The sequence below is a fragment of the Miniopterus schreibersii genome, assembly GCF_964146895.1.
Source record: "Miniopterus schreibersii genome assembly, chromosome: 4".
Lineage (NCBI taxonomy): Eukaryota > Metazoa > Chordata > Mammalia > Chiroptera > Miniopteridae > Miniopterus > Miniopterus schreibersii.
In genome coordinates, this window is record NC_138105.1 from 65084703 (window position 1) to 65098908 (window position 14206).

Genomic DNA, 14206 nt, shown 5'->3' on the forward strand with positions numbered 1-14206 from the left:
GGAGTAGGCGCGGGCGCGCGCCGCGTTCTCGGCGCCAAGGCGGCCACGCCCCCTCCGCGCGCCCGCAGACGTACGCCAGAGGGAGGGGGCGGAACCCTAAGCTTTTAACCCAATCCTCGGCGTGATATTGCCCCCTGCCCCCGCCTTTCGCCAATCAGACGCGAGAGGGGCGTGCGCACCTAGTCTCCCTAAGGCCCAGCCCCCTTGCGCGGCCGCGTTCCCGGCGGCGTAGGGGGCGTGGCCTGCCGTGGCGCCTATAAAAGCGGGAGGTGGCGGAGGCGCCATTTTGCGAACGGCGAGCAGCGGCGGCGGCGCGGAGAGGCGCAGCGGAGGTTTTCCTGGTTTCGGACCCCAGCGGCCGGATGGTGAAATCCTCCCTGCAGCGAATCCTCAACAGCCACTGCTTCGCCAGAGAGAAGGAGGGGAATAAACCCAGCGCCACCGTCCACACCAGCCGCACCATGCCGCTCATCAGCATACACAGCCGCGGCTGCCGCAGCAGTGAGAGGTGAGCGCCCCGCCCCTGCCCGAAGCTTCCAGAAGCGCCGCCGCGCAGGCCCGCTGGGAGCTACGGAAGTCCCGGGAGCTCGAGACCCGCCCCTTTGTCGAAGCCACTATCGCGCGGGGGGGGGGGGCGGGCAGCGGGACCAGTGTGGGGTCTCGGGCCTGGCAGGCGATTGGGGGGCACTGGGGCACTTGGTTGTGTTTAGGAGCCAGCGGGGATATGGGATCGGGTTTGGGGGAGGGCTGTAGGATCGGGGGGCGGGTTGGTCGGAGGCCGAGTCGGGCCCGTGAGTCCCATGAATCTGCACTTTGCAGGCGCGGCCGATTAGCGGTGACTGCGGGGATCGTGAGCGCTGGAGGGTGGGAACGCTCAAATAAACCGGGTCCCCCCCACCCGGCGCCCCATTGTGGCCGCCCTAGTGACCCCCAGTTTCGGCTCCAAAACGCGTTGGTCCGAGTGCGCCAGGTCTCCCGAGGTCAGGCGGAGCATGGCTACGCCACGTAGACAGCACCCGGGGCTTTTCTCTGGGTGGCTGGCGATCAGCCCCCGCGCGTGTCCTACCCCAGCCCTTCTAGCTGCCCCCTCCCGTTAGACGTTTTGGTAGAACGTGATTGTGTCTTAATTTTGGTAGGCTCGGGAGTCCGATGTGAAGTGTGCTAGTTGTAGTTGTCAGTATCTTAGATACCCACCGCCACCATTATCTCCGGAGTTTACATTAGCCCCGCGGCGGGGGATCCTGAGCTCCGAAGCACATGGGCTGGGGCTTGGGGGGCCCCAGATGGTAGCCGTGCAAAATGGAGGCGACTTTGGGACTTGTTTACACTGCGCAGCAAATGGCTGCTGGCGCTCCCGACTGCGCGATTGTGAAAATCTCCCCGGGGCGCAGGGCAGCTTTGCTGAGATGACGCAACTCAGAGTCCTGCGGGCGGGCGCGGGAGGGGCCCGTCGGCGTAGCTCGCCCTGCCCGGTTGTGGGCCAACTACAGAAGGTTTCTGGCTTCTTGAGAACGCCCTAGAATTTCCGATTTTTGCTACAGATTGCAAAATAGAAAGGGGGAAGCTGAAGCGGTCGGAGTTAGAAGTGGGAAGTAAAACTTGACGGGGAGGTAGGATTGGATTGGTGAGACTTTGTCCTTGTCTTAAGATAATTTAAGGACAAAAGACGAACTAAGTGGAATTTTGGGTTGATAACCAACATTGCCCAAGGAGGCCCATTTAAGTAATCTCTTCTTTTTTTGATTGTGAGGGTGGAGCTTTTGAGCTGCCCTCACTAGTGGCTGGTTTGGACCACTTGACTGGTATAAGGATCAGATTGGGGAGGGCAATGGCAGCATCCCAGGTGGGCACTACTCTGGCTGTGAGCCTTGGCTTTCAGTTGGTGGGGCTGAAGCTCATGGTCCTGTTAGTAAAGTCCAGCACTGCTAACCAACCCATTTTCTCCAGTTCCAGGGTCTCCCTTAACTGCTGTAGTAACCTGGGTCCAGGGCCTCAGTGGTGCTCCTGATGTCCCTCACCCACCCCTGAAGATCCCAGGTGGGCGAGGGAATAGTCAGAGGGATCACAATCTTTCAGCTAATTTATTTTACTCTGTAAGTATCTGGGTCTCTGGGCTCCCTACACATTGGGGAGGTGGGGTGGGCTGGGCTGGGCTGGGCTGGCCAGGCCAGACCTGCAGCCCCTACTTTTGAGCAGTGGAGATTTCTTGTCCACCTGCTGTGTAGTAGGAATTCTATCTGCATCATTTTATTGAATCCTCATAAACTGCGGTGCAAGCTGCATCCCAGGCCCTTCTTGAGCCACAAGTAGCCCTTGGCAAACTCCTGTTTGCACCCCAGCCTGGGGCTCCTGGCCTGAGCCACCTTCCTCAGAGGTCTGGGCTGCTCTGCATGTGGAAGACATCATTGCAGGGGGCTGGGTGACTGGTTGATTTGGTGCTTTTCTGAGTTTTCCAAATTGTGGGATCAAGGAGGAAGATCCCCAGCCTGTGAGAGTTGGTGTCTAAGGTGTGAACTAGGTGCTTTTCTTGCTAAGGATAATAGGCTGAATGTAACAGAGGAACTAACGTCTAATAACAAGACGAGAATTCTCAACGTCCAGACCAGGCTCACAGAAGCCAAACATGTTAACTGGAGAGCGGTGCTGAGCAGCAGCTGCCTCTACATCGAGATCCCAGGCGGTGCTCTGCCGGAGGGGAGCAAAGACAGGTGAGGGCCATCCTGTCGAGTCCTCACTCCCAGGGGAGGAGGAAGCGTTGGGCCAGCCATGTCATTTTGGGGGTGAAGTTTCCCTTTTTGAGTAGCGGACTAGCAATTCTTGGGATGTTCCTCCCCAGGGGACACTGAGCCATGTTTGAGGACATCTGTGGTTGTCACAACTGGGAGCACTCCTGGCATTGAGGAGATGGGGTCAGGAATGCTCAACCTTCCAACGTGCCCAGGAATACCCCCCTACAGAGAGGCCCCAGTGCCTCTAGGTCTAGACCTAGAAGGGTGGTACTCCCCATAAATCAGGCCCCCGAGAGAAGTGGGTGTGGGCTAGGCCTTTATGAGGGGCACATGAGGGTGAGGCAGATCCTGACTGTTGCACTTCAGCTTTGCAGTTCTTCTCGAGTTTGCGGAGGAGCAGCTGCATGCTGACCATGTCTTCATTTGCTTCCACAAGAACCGTGATGACAGAGGTAGGTGACACCCCCCCCCCCCCCATTGCCAGCTGCTCCTGTAGGGATGAAAGGAGAAGGCACCTACTCCCCTGGCCCTGGGGTGGAGTCCTGTGGCCCAAGGCCCTGTTGTCAAATCTTGGTGCTCAGTCCTGCTGTTCAAGGGACCATCCTCAGTCTGTTCTGCCCCCTCATTATTGCTGCAGCCCCTTGGAGGCTTCTGTTAGGGACCATCTGTGAAGGTGGGCGGGCACAGAGCCTAGAGTGCTGGAGGCCAGCCTGCTCAGATGCAGTTTCCCCCACAGCCGCTCTGCTCCGTACCTTCAGCTTTATGGGCTTTGAGATTGTGAGACCGGGGCATCCCCTTGTCCCCAAGAGACCCGACGCTTGCTTCATGGCCTACACGTTTGAGAGAGAGTCTTCTGATGAGGATGAGTAGCAGCTGCACCGCCTACGCCCCTCACCTTTGCCACCACTGACAGATCATCACAGATCGTAGCCCCTTTGTGTGTCTCGCTTTGTGCGGGTGGTGTGACCAACTGCTGCACTGGGGGGTAAATGCTAGGCCTGCTCCCTCTTCTGGGTTTGTCCGCATGTTGTAATTGTGCAAATAAATGCTCACTCCAAATTAGCGGTATATTTCTTGAAGTTTAATATTGTGTTTGTGATACTGAAGTATTTGCTTTAATTCTAAATAAAAGTTTATATTTTACTTTTTTATTGCTGGTTTTAAGGTGATACAGATTATCCTTGTACTTCAAGCAGGAGTTTCTTATTTGAAGTTTTGGAAACAGTTTTAGGTCTTAACTTGGAAAGATAGGTATTAATCTACTCTTCTATTGCTTTCAAAAATCTGAATAAAAGTGATTACATCTAAGACCTGTCTGGGCTCAGTGGTGTTGATTTGTCCTGTAGGGTCCTCAGTTACCTGGGGTGGGCTGGAGCTCTTAGCAAGTATGTCATGCATCCTGACCTGAGTGACCACCTTTGACGGGGGAAAACAGGCCTGGTGTGAGAAGCCAAGGTCTTAGTCTCTCCTCTGCCTGCAGCCAGGTTGTGGGATGTGCTGGGCAGTCCCATGACAGGTTTCAAGATCCTGGGGCCCCACCCTTCCACTTAGTTTCACCTTCCCTCAGCCAGGCATCTCCAAGGCAGCTGTGGGTGGCATCCTGCCCTGTCCCACTCATACCTTGGTCCTTCAGGCCCCCTGCCCTGTTCCCTTCCCTGGGGTGGCCAAGGCTGGAGGCTCGCCAGGTTCCTGCTCACTGAATGGCCTCACCTCTGCCCAGAGCTGTTGGGGGCCTGCTGGGACTTAACCAGGGCAAGTATGGGTATATGAATGTGGGCTCCCCCTCAGCAACTGTGCAGACTCTACATTCCAGTTGCTCCTAGGGAGGGCTTTGCAGTGCTTTTCCAGAGTAGGAGCACTTGGGGGTGGGTGGGAATTGAAGTCGCAAGATGGGCAGGATCACATCTCCACGTGCTGGCTGCATCTGGGCATCGATCAGAGATTCATATCCAGACCTTGGCTGGGAAATAGGCTGCGAAGGGAGCATCTTTGACAGAGGAGGAAAGCTGCTGGGAGACTTGCATATTTGGGAGTGGGATGGACTATTCAGCCACCTGAGTGATGGAGCCGGTTTTCAAAGGCTTGGGGGGTACAGAGCTGGACGCAGACGCTCCCAGTCAATGTGGGCAGGTCAAGGCAGAGAAAGGGCATTGGGTTAGGGCATTGAAAGATGAATAGGAGTCTGAAGCAAAGGTGTAGAGGGGAGGGTGTTTCCAGTGGAAGAAATAACTTGGGCAAGGCCTGGAGGCCAGAAAATATTTCCAAGGGTGGGCAATATGGCAGGAGAAGTTGGCTAGAGAGCTTATCAGAGCCTTTGTATGAGCCCCACTGTATTCTGAAGGGATTAGGGAGTCATGGGAGATAATTGAGCAGGAGAGGGACCTGCTCATATCTAGGAGTTAGAAAGATTCCCTTCAGGATCACCATATTAGGGGAGTAGGAGTGAGGAGGCATGACTGGAGACCCTAGGCAAGAGTATAGGACTCCTGTGTCCATTTTTCAGAGGCATAAACAGTTCCCCTTCACTCCCTCAGGTCCCCCGATGGGTCTTGCAGGCCAGTTTGTTTATCCCCCTGTGTTATTAATCACCTACTATGTGTTAAGCCTGTCCCCTTTCCTCGGGGAACTCACAACCTGGTGGGTAACAGTAAGAGATGCATAAATAATTCCAGGTGGTTTTAAGTGCTTTGGAAATGGAGGTGAAGAGCTAGAGAGGGCCCAGGAGAGGAAACTTTATTTAGAGGAGGTGAGATTGGAACAGTCTGGCAGAGGGAACAGCCCATGCAAAGGCTGGGTGACAGGACAGAATGTCAGAGGAACAGCAGAGAGGCCACGGTGGGTGGAGAGAGCTTGGGCCAAGTGGCAGGGCATGGGAAGGTGAGTTCAGATTCCCCTGGGATGGGTTGTACTGGGTCGGCCTCCCCTCCCCCCAGAGACCCCAAGCAGCTCTTGACAAGGACATTCACACTGGAGGAATCACTGGCCATGCTTGCTCAGCACCAGGGGGTGCTCAGGGACAAGGAATGCCTTCCATTCTGGCATTGGAGGGAGTGTCCACACTCTCTGCTCTTATAGAGACAGTGACCAGCACTAGAAGGGCACCCTGGCTTCTGCTGGAAGGAGTTCCACACACATTGATTGGCAGGGGGTGTCCACACCTGGAAAAGGGGTAGGTGGCCTTGGTATCAGAAATCCTCAGCTGGCCCTGGACATTAGCCCCCAGCCCTGGAAGGGGGTGCATCTGCCATCTAAGGTTGGACTTGGGCCCAAGGGAAAGGGGCAGGAATTGGAGGAGGGGTGTCCATACACCTGCACTCTCCACTAGCCTCTGGCCTCTTCTGGAAGTAGGTGTCCATCATATTGTGAAGACACTGCCACCAGCCCCAATCCCGGAAGGCGTGCCTGTCTCTTGCAGAGGCCCTGGAACAGGCAAGTCGCTCTGGGAGGGCGATGCAGCCCAGCGAGCCTTTTGTGGCCTTTGACAGGTATTCACAGCTCAGCTAGTCCTTCCAGGCTGGGCTCCTCCCCACCCGCAAGGCCCGTTCAGCCAGGTGCAGGACCAGCAGCGCGCTGCACACCCGCAGCCAGGGCCCTGCGTTGCTCTGCGGCCCTATAGCTCTGGCATGAAGCGCGCAGCACGTCAGGGCTGCAGAGGATCACGCATGGGCCAGATGGGCTGCGAGGCTCTCCAGGCCCTCGGCCAATGGAGCAGACAGCCCAGCTGCGGCGCGTGGGCAGCTAGGGGTTACGTGGGCGGCCAGGGGTCCCGAGGACCCTGGGCAGACTCAGCCAAGGTTCCAGAGCAGCAGGCACAGGGCTCTGGAGTCCGAGCAGTCCCACGACACCACCAGAGTAGGTTCTCTGGTAGCAGATCCGCTAGGAATGCGCCCAGGCCTCCAGATGCTCCAGGGCCGTGCTCAGCTGCAGTAGCAGCAGGGCCAAGGCTCAGGCGAAGTCCGCCGGCCTCTGCGGGCCTCTGCGCGCCCTCCTCCAGCCAGTGAACTCAAGCACCTCCGCCGCCAGCGCCACAGGCAGCTCCCGGGCGCCTCTCAGGCAGTTCACGCTCAGACACTAGACCGCAGAGCCCCTGGAGGTTGAAGTGCAGGGGCAGCGAGGCCTGCAGCTCCAGGACCCGCGGGTGGCGCCTCTTGGCTCCAGGCTTGGGCACCTGCAGAGCAGAGGGTGGCCGTCAGGGCCTGACTGGGAGACCCCCAAACCAGCACGGCCTGCCTTGAAGCCTTCCTGCCTACCCCAGTCTGCTCCCACTCTGGCTTTGAGTGGGGGGCAGCCTGCATGCCTCTAGGAGCAGGGGTTAAATGTTAATTTGGATGTTAGTCACCAAGATTATTTTAAGGAAAACGACACCAGACAGGATGGCGTGTAGGAGTTAAACTCTCCAGCCTAGGAATGGCGTAGGTCCTTACCATGCGGTAAAGTGTGAGGTGACAGTTAAGGTGTCAGAGCTGGGCTGTCCTGTAGAAATACAGCACTGGCCATGGTGTCATTTAAAATTTTCCATTTGCTACATTTTCGAAAAATGAAAAGAAACAAGTGAATATATTTTATTTAACCCACTATGTCCAAAATGGTGTCCATCATTCAAGAGGTCATCAATAAAAATATTGAGATATTTTACATTTATTATCTTTTTTCTTTAATATATATATGTTTTTATATATCTTTATTGATTTCAGAGAGAGGAAAGGAGAGGGAGAGAGAGAGAGATAGAAACATCAATGATGAGTCATTGATCGAGCCCGCAACCTGGGCAAGTGCCCTGACCGGGAATCGAACCCTGATCACCTGGATCCTGGGTCGATGCTCAACCGCTGAGCCACGCCCGGCCGGGCTACATTTATTATCATTTTTGATAGTCTTCAAGATCAGAGCATATCTCAGCCAAGAACAACCCCATTTCATGTGCACAGAAGTTACCCATGGCCACTGGCTGTAGTACTGGACGGCATAGCTCTTTCTAGAAGGTCAAGAGAGCATCAGGTCTGGAAATTACATTAGAATCACCTGGGGGGGCCTGTTAAAAATTATAGGTGTTGTCCTAGCTGGTTTGGCTCAGTGGTTAGAGGGTCGGCCCACACACTGAAGGGTCCTGGGTTCAATTTCTGCCAAGGGCTCATACCTCATTTGCAGGCTCAATCCCCTGCCCTGGTTGGGGCTCGTGGAAGGCAACCACTCCATGTGTCACTCTCACATTGATGTTGCTCTCTCTGTGTCTCTCTCTCTCCCTTCCGCTCTCTCTAAAAAAACGCAATGGAAAAAAATATCCTCAGATGAGGGTTAAAAAAAAAAAAATTTTTTTTTTAATTACAGGTGTTGTGGGGGGCTCTGGGGTTCTATATTTAAACAATAGCCCAGCCAGGCGTAGCTCAGCGGTTGAGCATCGACCTAGGATCCAGGCGATCGGGGTTCGATTCCCAGTCAGCGCATATGCCCGGGTTGTGGGCTTGATCAATGACTCTCTCATCATTGATTTTTCTATATCTCTCTCCCTCTCCTTTCCTCTCTCTGAAGTCAATAAAGATACATTAAAAAAATAAAAATTAAAAAAAAAAACCAATAAAGTCCCCAGGGACCTCTGAGGTAGAGTCAGGATTGAGCTATTCACTAAAGAACTCACAGTCAACAACAACTTACTCCTTCCATACTCCAGTCTGCAAAATGGGCCCATAATAACATTCTGCCAGATTGATTAGATTCCCCAGCATGGTGATGCGCCTGCTGCTCAGCGGTATGGCTTATTCAACAAGAATTTTTTTTCTTAGTGGTACATTAAACAAGCATCGTCATCTTTTTTTTAAGATAACTTTATTTTTTGTTAATCCTCACCTGAGGATTTTTCCCATTGATTTATTTTATTTTATTTTTGTTTAAAATATTACGGATGTCCTTTTTTCTCCCCAATGACCCGCTCCGCCCCGTCCCTTCCCCCTCCCCAGTCCCTCTCCCCACCATTGTCCGTGTCCTTGGGTTTTGCATATATGCATATAAATTCTTTGGTTACTCTCCCCCTCCACCCACCCGCCCTCCTCCATCCCTCTGACATTCGTCAGTCTCATCTATGCTTCCATGTCATTGAATCTATTCTGTTCATCAGTTTATTAAGTTCTTTAGATTTTCCCATTGATTTTTAGAGAGAGTGGGAGGGAGGGAGAGAGAGAGGAAAAAAAAATTAATGTGAGAGAGACACATCTATTGGTTGCCTCCTGCAGGCACCCTGACCAGGGCTGGTGATGAACCTGCAACTCAGGTATGTGCCCTTGACTAGGAATTGAACTCACCACCCTTTAGTGCACAGGCCAACGCTCTAACCACTGAGAACACTGGCCAGGGCGAAACAAAGCATCTTCTGATGAAATGTGGTTCCACTCGAATCGTAAAGTCAGAGTGAGGATTAGATGAGTAAATGAGTCCAAAAGTTATTAGAACAGCGCTGGCCAGTGTGGCTCAGTTGGTTGAATGTCATCCCATGTACCAAAAAGTTGCGGGTTCAATTCCTAGTCAGGGCATATACCCAGGTTGCAGGTTTGCTCCCTGGTCGGGGTGCGTGTTGGAGGCAACCAATCGATGTTTCTCTCTTTCTTCCCCTCCCTTCCTCTCTCTCTAAAATCAATGAAAACATTAAAAAGAAACATTTAAAAGTTCTTAGAACAGTGCAAGACACAAAGGAAGTGCCCAATACATTTTGGAGGTTGGTGATGATGATTATTATTGTTATTTAAGGTGGTGGCTGTCACCCGGCTGGGCGTGGCTCAGTAGTTGAGCATCGACCTAGGATCCAGGTGATCGGGGTTCGATTCCTGGTCAGGACGCATGCCCGGGTTGTGGGCTCAATCAATGACTCTCTCATCATTGATGTTTCTATCTCTCTCTCCCTCTCCTTTCCTCTCTCTGAAATCAATAAATATATATATTTTTAAAAATAAAAATAAAAAAATAAAGTGGTGGCTGTCAACTGGCTGTGGCTTGTGAACTGAGTGGTTTTCCAGCCAGAATCTACTGGGGAGTGAGTTTAAATGCAGATTCCTGAGTGGCGTGGGGAGGGAGTTTTAACAAGACTCCCAGGTGATGGAGAAACATGGTTCCAAGGGCTGACTGTGCTAATTTGCGTTAGTTGCAAAATAAGCAGGGATGGGTTATGCCTAGATGGAAAGTTGGGGAGCCCTTTGAGGAGGAGGGAAGATGGTGGGGTTCACCTTGGCGGCCAGAACATGACAGGCCGCCTCGTCCACCCTCACCATTCGGTAGTATAGGGCGTCCCTGCTCTGCTCTCCATACAGGTCGACCTGTTCAGGAGGTGGAAGTTGCGACCCGGGCAGCAGGGGCCAGGTGGCCCCCAGGAACTGGGCCAGGAGCCAGGCATGCATGGAGCAGAATGCCTTCCAGTTGCCAGGCCTCTGGCTGGTGTAGGTTATGGAAGGACAGGCTCAGCTCAGTGTTCAGCGAGCAGAAGGGCAGCTCTGCAGGGGACAGGTTGGCCTGGTCTGGTCATTGCCTGTTTGACTCTTGTTCACACTGCGGGACCCTAGAAGGGGCCTCTGAGGCTGCCCTGCTGGAGTAGGGCTGGGGCTGGGAGCCCTTTGGGTGGGCAGGGACCTGGTCCTGGTTAGGGTCTTCTTAGGCAGTGGGGGGTGGGGGTGGGAGAACTGTGGATCAGTTGAGGAGGACCGGGATGACACCTGTGGGGGGAGGGAAGGAGGAAGGGGGGAGGACACACAGAGTATGGGGCCCTGGATACACGACTCCACCCCTCAGCCCCATGTCCCCATCTCTGAAGTGGAAGTAATACTAACACCCAACTGCCCTGTGCTCTGTGAGGTAGGGATGACACTGTGTTACAGATGAGGAAACAGGCTCAGAGGAGTGACAGTCAGTGGCAGAGAATCCCAGAACTAGGTGACCCCCATACCCCCTTGTGTGGCTCTGAACAGCCCACTGCACTTCTCTTAACTCCAGTTTCCTCATCTTTACAAGCAGGCAAGCCTAGCTTTATTTTAAAAATAAAGGTAGTAAGAAAATGAAAACAATTGAGTTAAACTGTCTTTAGGCAGAGAGTTCCTTAAATGGTAATTAGAGATTCCATCCTTTCCCTCTGGCCACCTCAGAGGGGCCTGGTGACCTGCTGTCCCCTCCTTCCCCCAGACCAGGGCCCCTTTAGGTGGCTCACCAAGGTGGCTGCATGTGGGCTGAGTCAGCCAGGTGGGGGTGTTGGGTCTGGGGGTTTTGGTGGGTGGCTCAGGGCTGCTCATGCTGCTGATTGGGGGGTATGTGTGAGTGGGCATATATGGGGTGTCTGTGAGCGGTTGATGGTGGTAGGTGGGTATGCAAGGGACCTAGGCGAAAGCAGGGCAGTCTCACACACCTTGGCCCTCTTTCCCAGCCTTGACCCTGTTGTGCGGCCCTGGGAGGGTTTCTTGCCCTCTCTGGGCTCCTTTCTTCATCAGCAGGACAGGGATGTTGCCTATCTATTTCAGGGCGGTGGGAAGGACCCGGTACTTTTGTGATCTTGATAGAATATCCAGCCTTGGGGCTGGGCCGTCTAGGGGAAGCTGGGGGCCAGTGGCAATATTCAGGTACCTGCACTTGGGCCTCATCCCCAGAGCTCAGCCCCCCCCCCCCCCCCCCCCCCCCCCCCCCGCAAGCCAACAGCAGATTGCCCCACCCCTAGCCCTGCCCCACCCAGATTCCAGATCACCTCAACCTGGAAAAGTTGCTGCGTCTGCCCTTTCCCTGCCCCAGCACCCCTCCAGGAGCCTCCTACCTTCAGGACAGGAGTGACCTTGGGGCAGGGGGCCTTGAGGACAAACTCCTAATAGCTGCAACCCCTGGCCTCCCAGGACTGTCTGACCTGTCACAGGCAGGGAATGGGAAACAGATCAAAGGCCTGGCAAGGTGAGGAGCCTTTCTGCATCACTTCCCAGGACTAGCCACACACTCCCTCAAAGGTAGGAATAGCATTTCAGGCAGAAGAAACAGCTTGCATAAAGACCAGGAGGTGGGACCCAGGGCTGAGAGCAGGGTTAGGGCAGGTGGAAGACAGGTTGAGGTCCCAAAGGTCACTGCAGATGGACAGCAGTGGGTAGCCCAAGGAGATTAGGGGGAGTGAGATCTTTCAGGTCCCTCATCTTTGGGGAGGGCAGGGAACCCTAGCAAAGATTGTTCAGGGAGAAACCCAACCAGGGCTCTTTCTTCTGCGGCTGTCATTTCCTGGAGAACGACTTGCCCTTCTGTGGGACCATCTGAGAAACCCCCAGTGCGTAGGCCTCCACCGCCCCCCCATCCCAGGACCAGGATTGTGCTTTGGGCAGGTGCTGCTCCACTGGAGCCCAGCTCTGTTCTGACTTGCTGTGTGACCTTCGGTAAATTCCCACCACTCTGTTCAACAACAAAAAAGTGTCTCCCACTCTCCTAACAGCCACACTAGCTAGATTTTTCTTTAAAAAATTGAGCCTGGCCCTGGCTGGGTGGCTCAGTTAGTTGGAGCATCGTCCTGTGCACCAAAAAGTTGTGGATCGGTTTCCTGGTCAGGGCACATACCTAGGTTTCTGGTTTGATCCCTGGTCGGGGCATGCACGGGAGGCAACTGATCAACCTTTCTCACATCAACGTGTGTGTTTTTTCTCTCTGTCTTCCCTTTCCTCTCTCTCTAAAATTAATAAACATGTCCTCGGGTGGGGATAACAAATTTTGAATCATCTCGGCTCTGGCAGTAGCAGGCACACCTCTGGGTTGGGTGCCGATTTGACAAGATCACAGCTTCAGGAGGATAGACAGTGAGGTACAGAGAGATGGAAGGATCTCGATTGACAATCCTTATCAAGAAGATAAGCTGCCTTAAGAGGATGTTGCAATACTCTAGCGGTGCCTTGGTTTTCGAATGTCTCCGTTGCCGAACATTTCTGTTTAGGAACGCCGTAAACCCGGCAGTAAGTGCTTCGGTTTTCGAACACGCCTCGGGAGTCGAACATGCCACACGGCTTCTGCTGAGGGCAAGACCCTGAGGCCCGGCTGTCGGCTGTTGATCCCTTGGTTTTCGGACGTTTCAGAACTCGAACGGTCTTCTGGAACGGATGACATTCGAAAACTGAGGGACCACTGTACTGAATAAGCTTTCTGAACCCGAATGGAACAAAGGTGGAAACATAGACTGTAAAGAACAAGAATGAAGTGGACCAACTTGGCCTTATAGTACCTCCATGAGGACATATTCCCCATAGGAAACTTACACCTGGCTCCTTCTTCATGGACCGATTTTTAAAAATATACATAGATACAAAATGTTTTCTTTCAGTCTTCTAGTGCAAGTCTTTTAGTGACAGATCAACACAAAAACTGTATACCCACTTAGTTTGTGGCAGCCAAGTGCAATGTGGAAATGCTCACCAGAATGAGAAAGTAATTGAGATTTCTCAGAAATGAAGAATATTTGGCTCTTTGAACTTAAAGTTCTTCATTCACTAGCTTGTGTTTAAACATGTTTGGTTAAACATTTGCCTGTAACTCTAATTTTGCTTTGCTGTCAGAGTTTAACACTTCACAACTACTTATATTTATCTTTTGACAGAGATGATTGATGGTATTTTAAAAAAGGCTAAGAAAGAAGAAGTCAGCATAAGGGAACAGTAATTTCTTGTATACCCCACTTAGATAAGCAGTCGGAGTGGATGTGTACAAAGCTTGTAGGTGTAATGGATATTTAGAAGCCAATTCACTCACTGCTGGGATTCCTAAGATTCCCCATGGTGTTTTCAAACTTTGGATACATTTACAAGTTTTTAAAATCCTCACCAGAGGGCATGCTTAGAGAGAGGAAGGGAAAGAGAGGGAGAGGCATTGATGTGAGAGAGAAACATCGATCAGTTGCCTTCCAGGGACTGAACCTGCAACCCCGGCATGTGGTCTGACCGGGAATCGAACCAGCAACCTTTCAGTGCACAGGACAATGTTCAATCAGCTGAGCCACTCCGGCCGGGCTGGGTACATTTATAAATTAAAGAGTATGTCCCTCTGCTCTCCCCACCACTTCTTTTGATGCCTCTGGAAATGCTGTTTAGCTAGATGGACCACTAGTTTTTATCCAGTAATGGGATTTATTTCACACTTGGGCACCCCACGGCCCTTTGAGATATAACTGAAACACCATGGAGTCAGTATTTAGTTATACATTTGTATGAGAACTTGTATTTTGCAAAAGCACATATATTTATCTCCCGGAATTATTTGCCTTTGTTAAACCTTGCTGACTGGCCATTTTGAGCCAGGACTCACCCTTGCAGCCAGCTACTTTTCTGTCATGACTGGTCAGCAAGGTGTTTAAAATTACTTAAATTAATGTAAATGCAGGCACGAGTTATCTCGTGACCGGCTGGCAGCGTTCGGACACGGAAAGACGTGTATCCACGTGACCGGTCAGCAGGGTGTCAAGTGGTGTCTGTCTTGTTCTCCATTCACACGGTAAACTC

General features: G+C 52.7%; 2 protein-coding genes across 2 annotated transcripts; one reads left to right on the top strand and one right to left on the bottom strand.

The window, feature by feature from the left end:
- The first annotated feature begins 284 nt into the window (after positions 1-284).
- Positions 285-4037, top strand: OAZ1 (ornithine decarboxylase antizyme 1). Its single transcript, XM_081135307.1, is given in 6 exon segments — positions 285-508; positions 1948-2005; positions 2007-2093; positions 2536-2708; positions 3096-3181; positions 3466-4037. Coding segments are annotated over 6 exon segments (684 nt in total). The 5' UTR covers positions 285-362; the 3' UTR covers positions 3600-4037.
- A 1940-nt stretch (positions 4038-5977) lies between these two features.
- PEAK3 (PEAK family member 3) lies at positions 5978-10111 on the bottom strand (the record flags this gene model as incomplete). The annotated part of the gene is given in 8 exon segments (XM_081135442.1): positions 5978-6229; positions 6231-6263; positions 6266-6347; positions 6479-6620; positions 6623-6674; positions 6678-6776; positions 6778-6897; positions 9941-10111. Coding segments are annotated over 8 exon segments (951 nt in total).
- Between the last annotated feature and the right edge of the window lie 4095 nt (positions 10112-14206).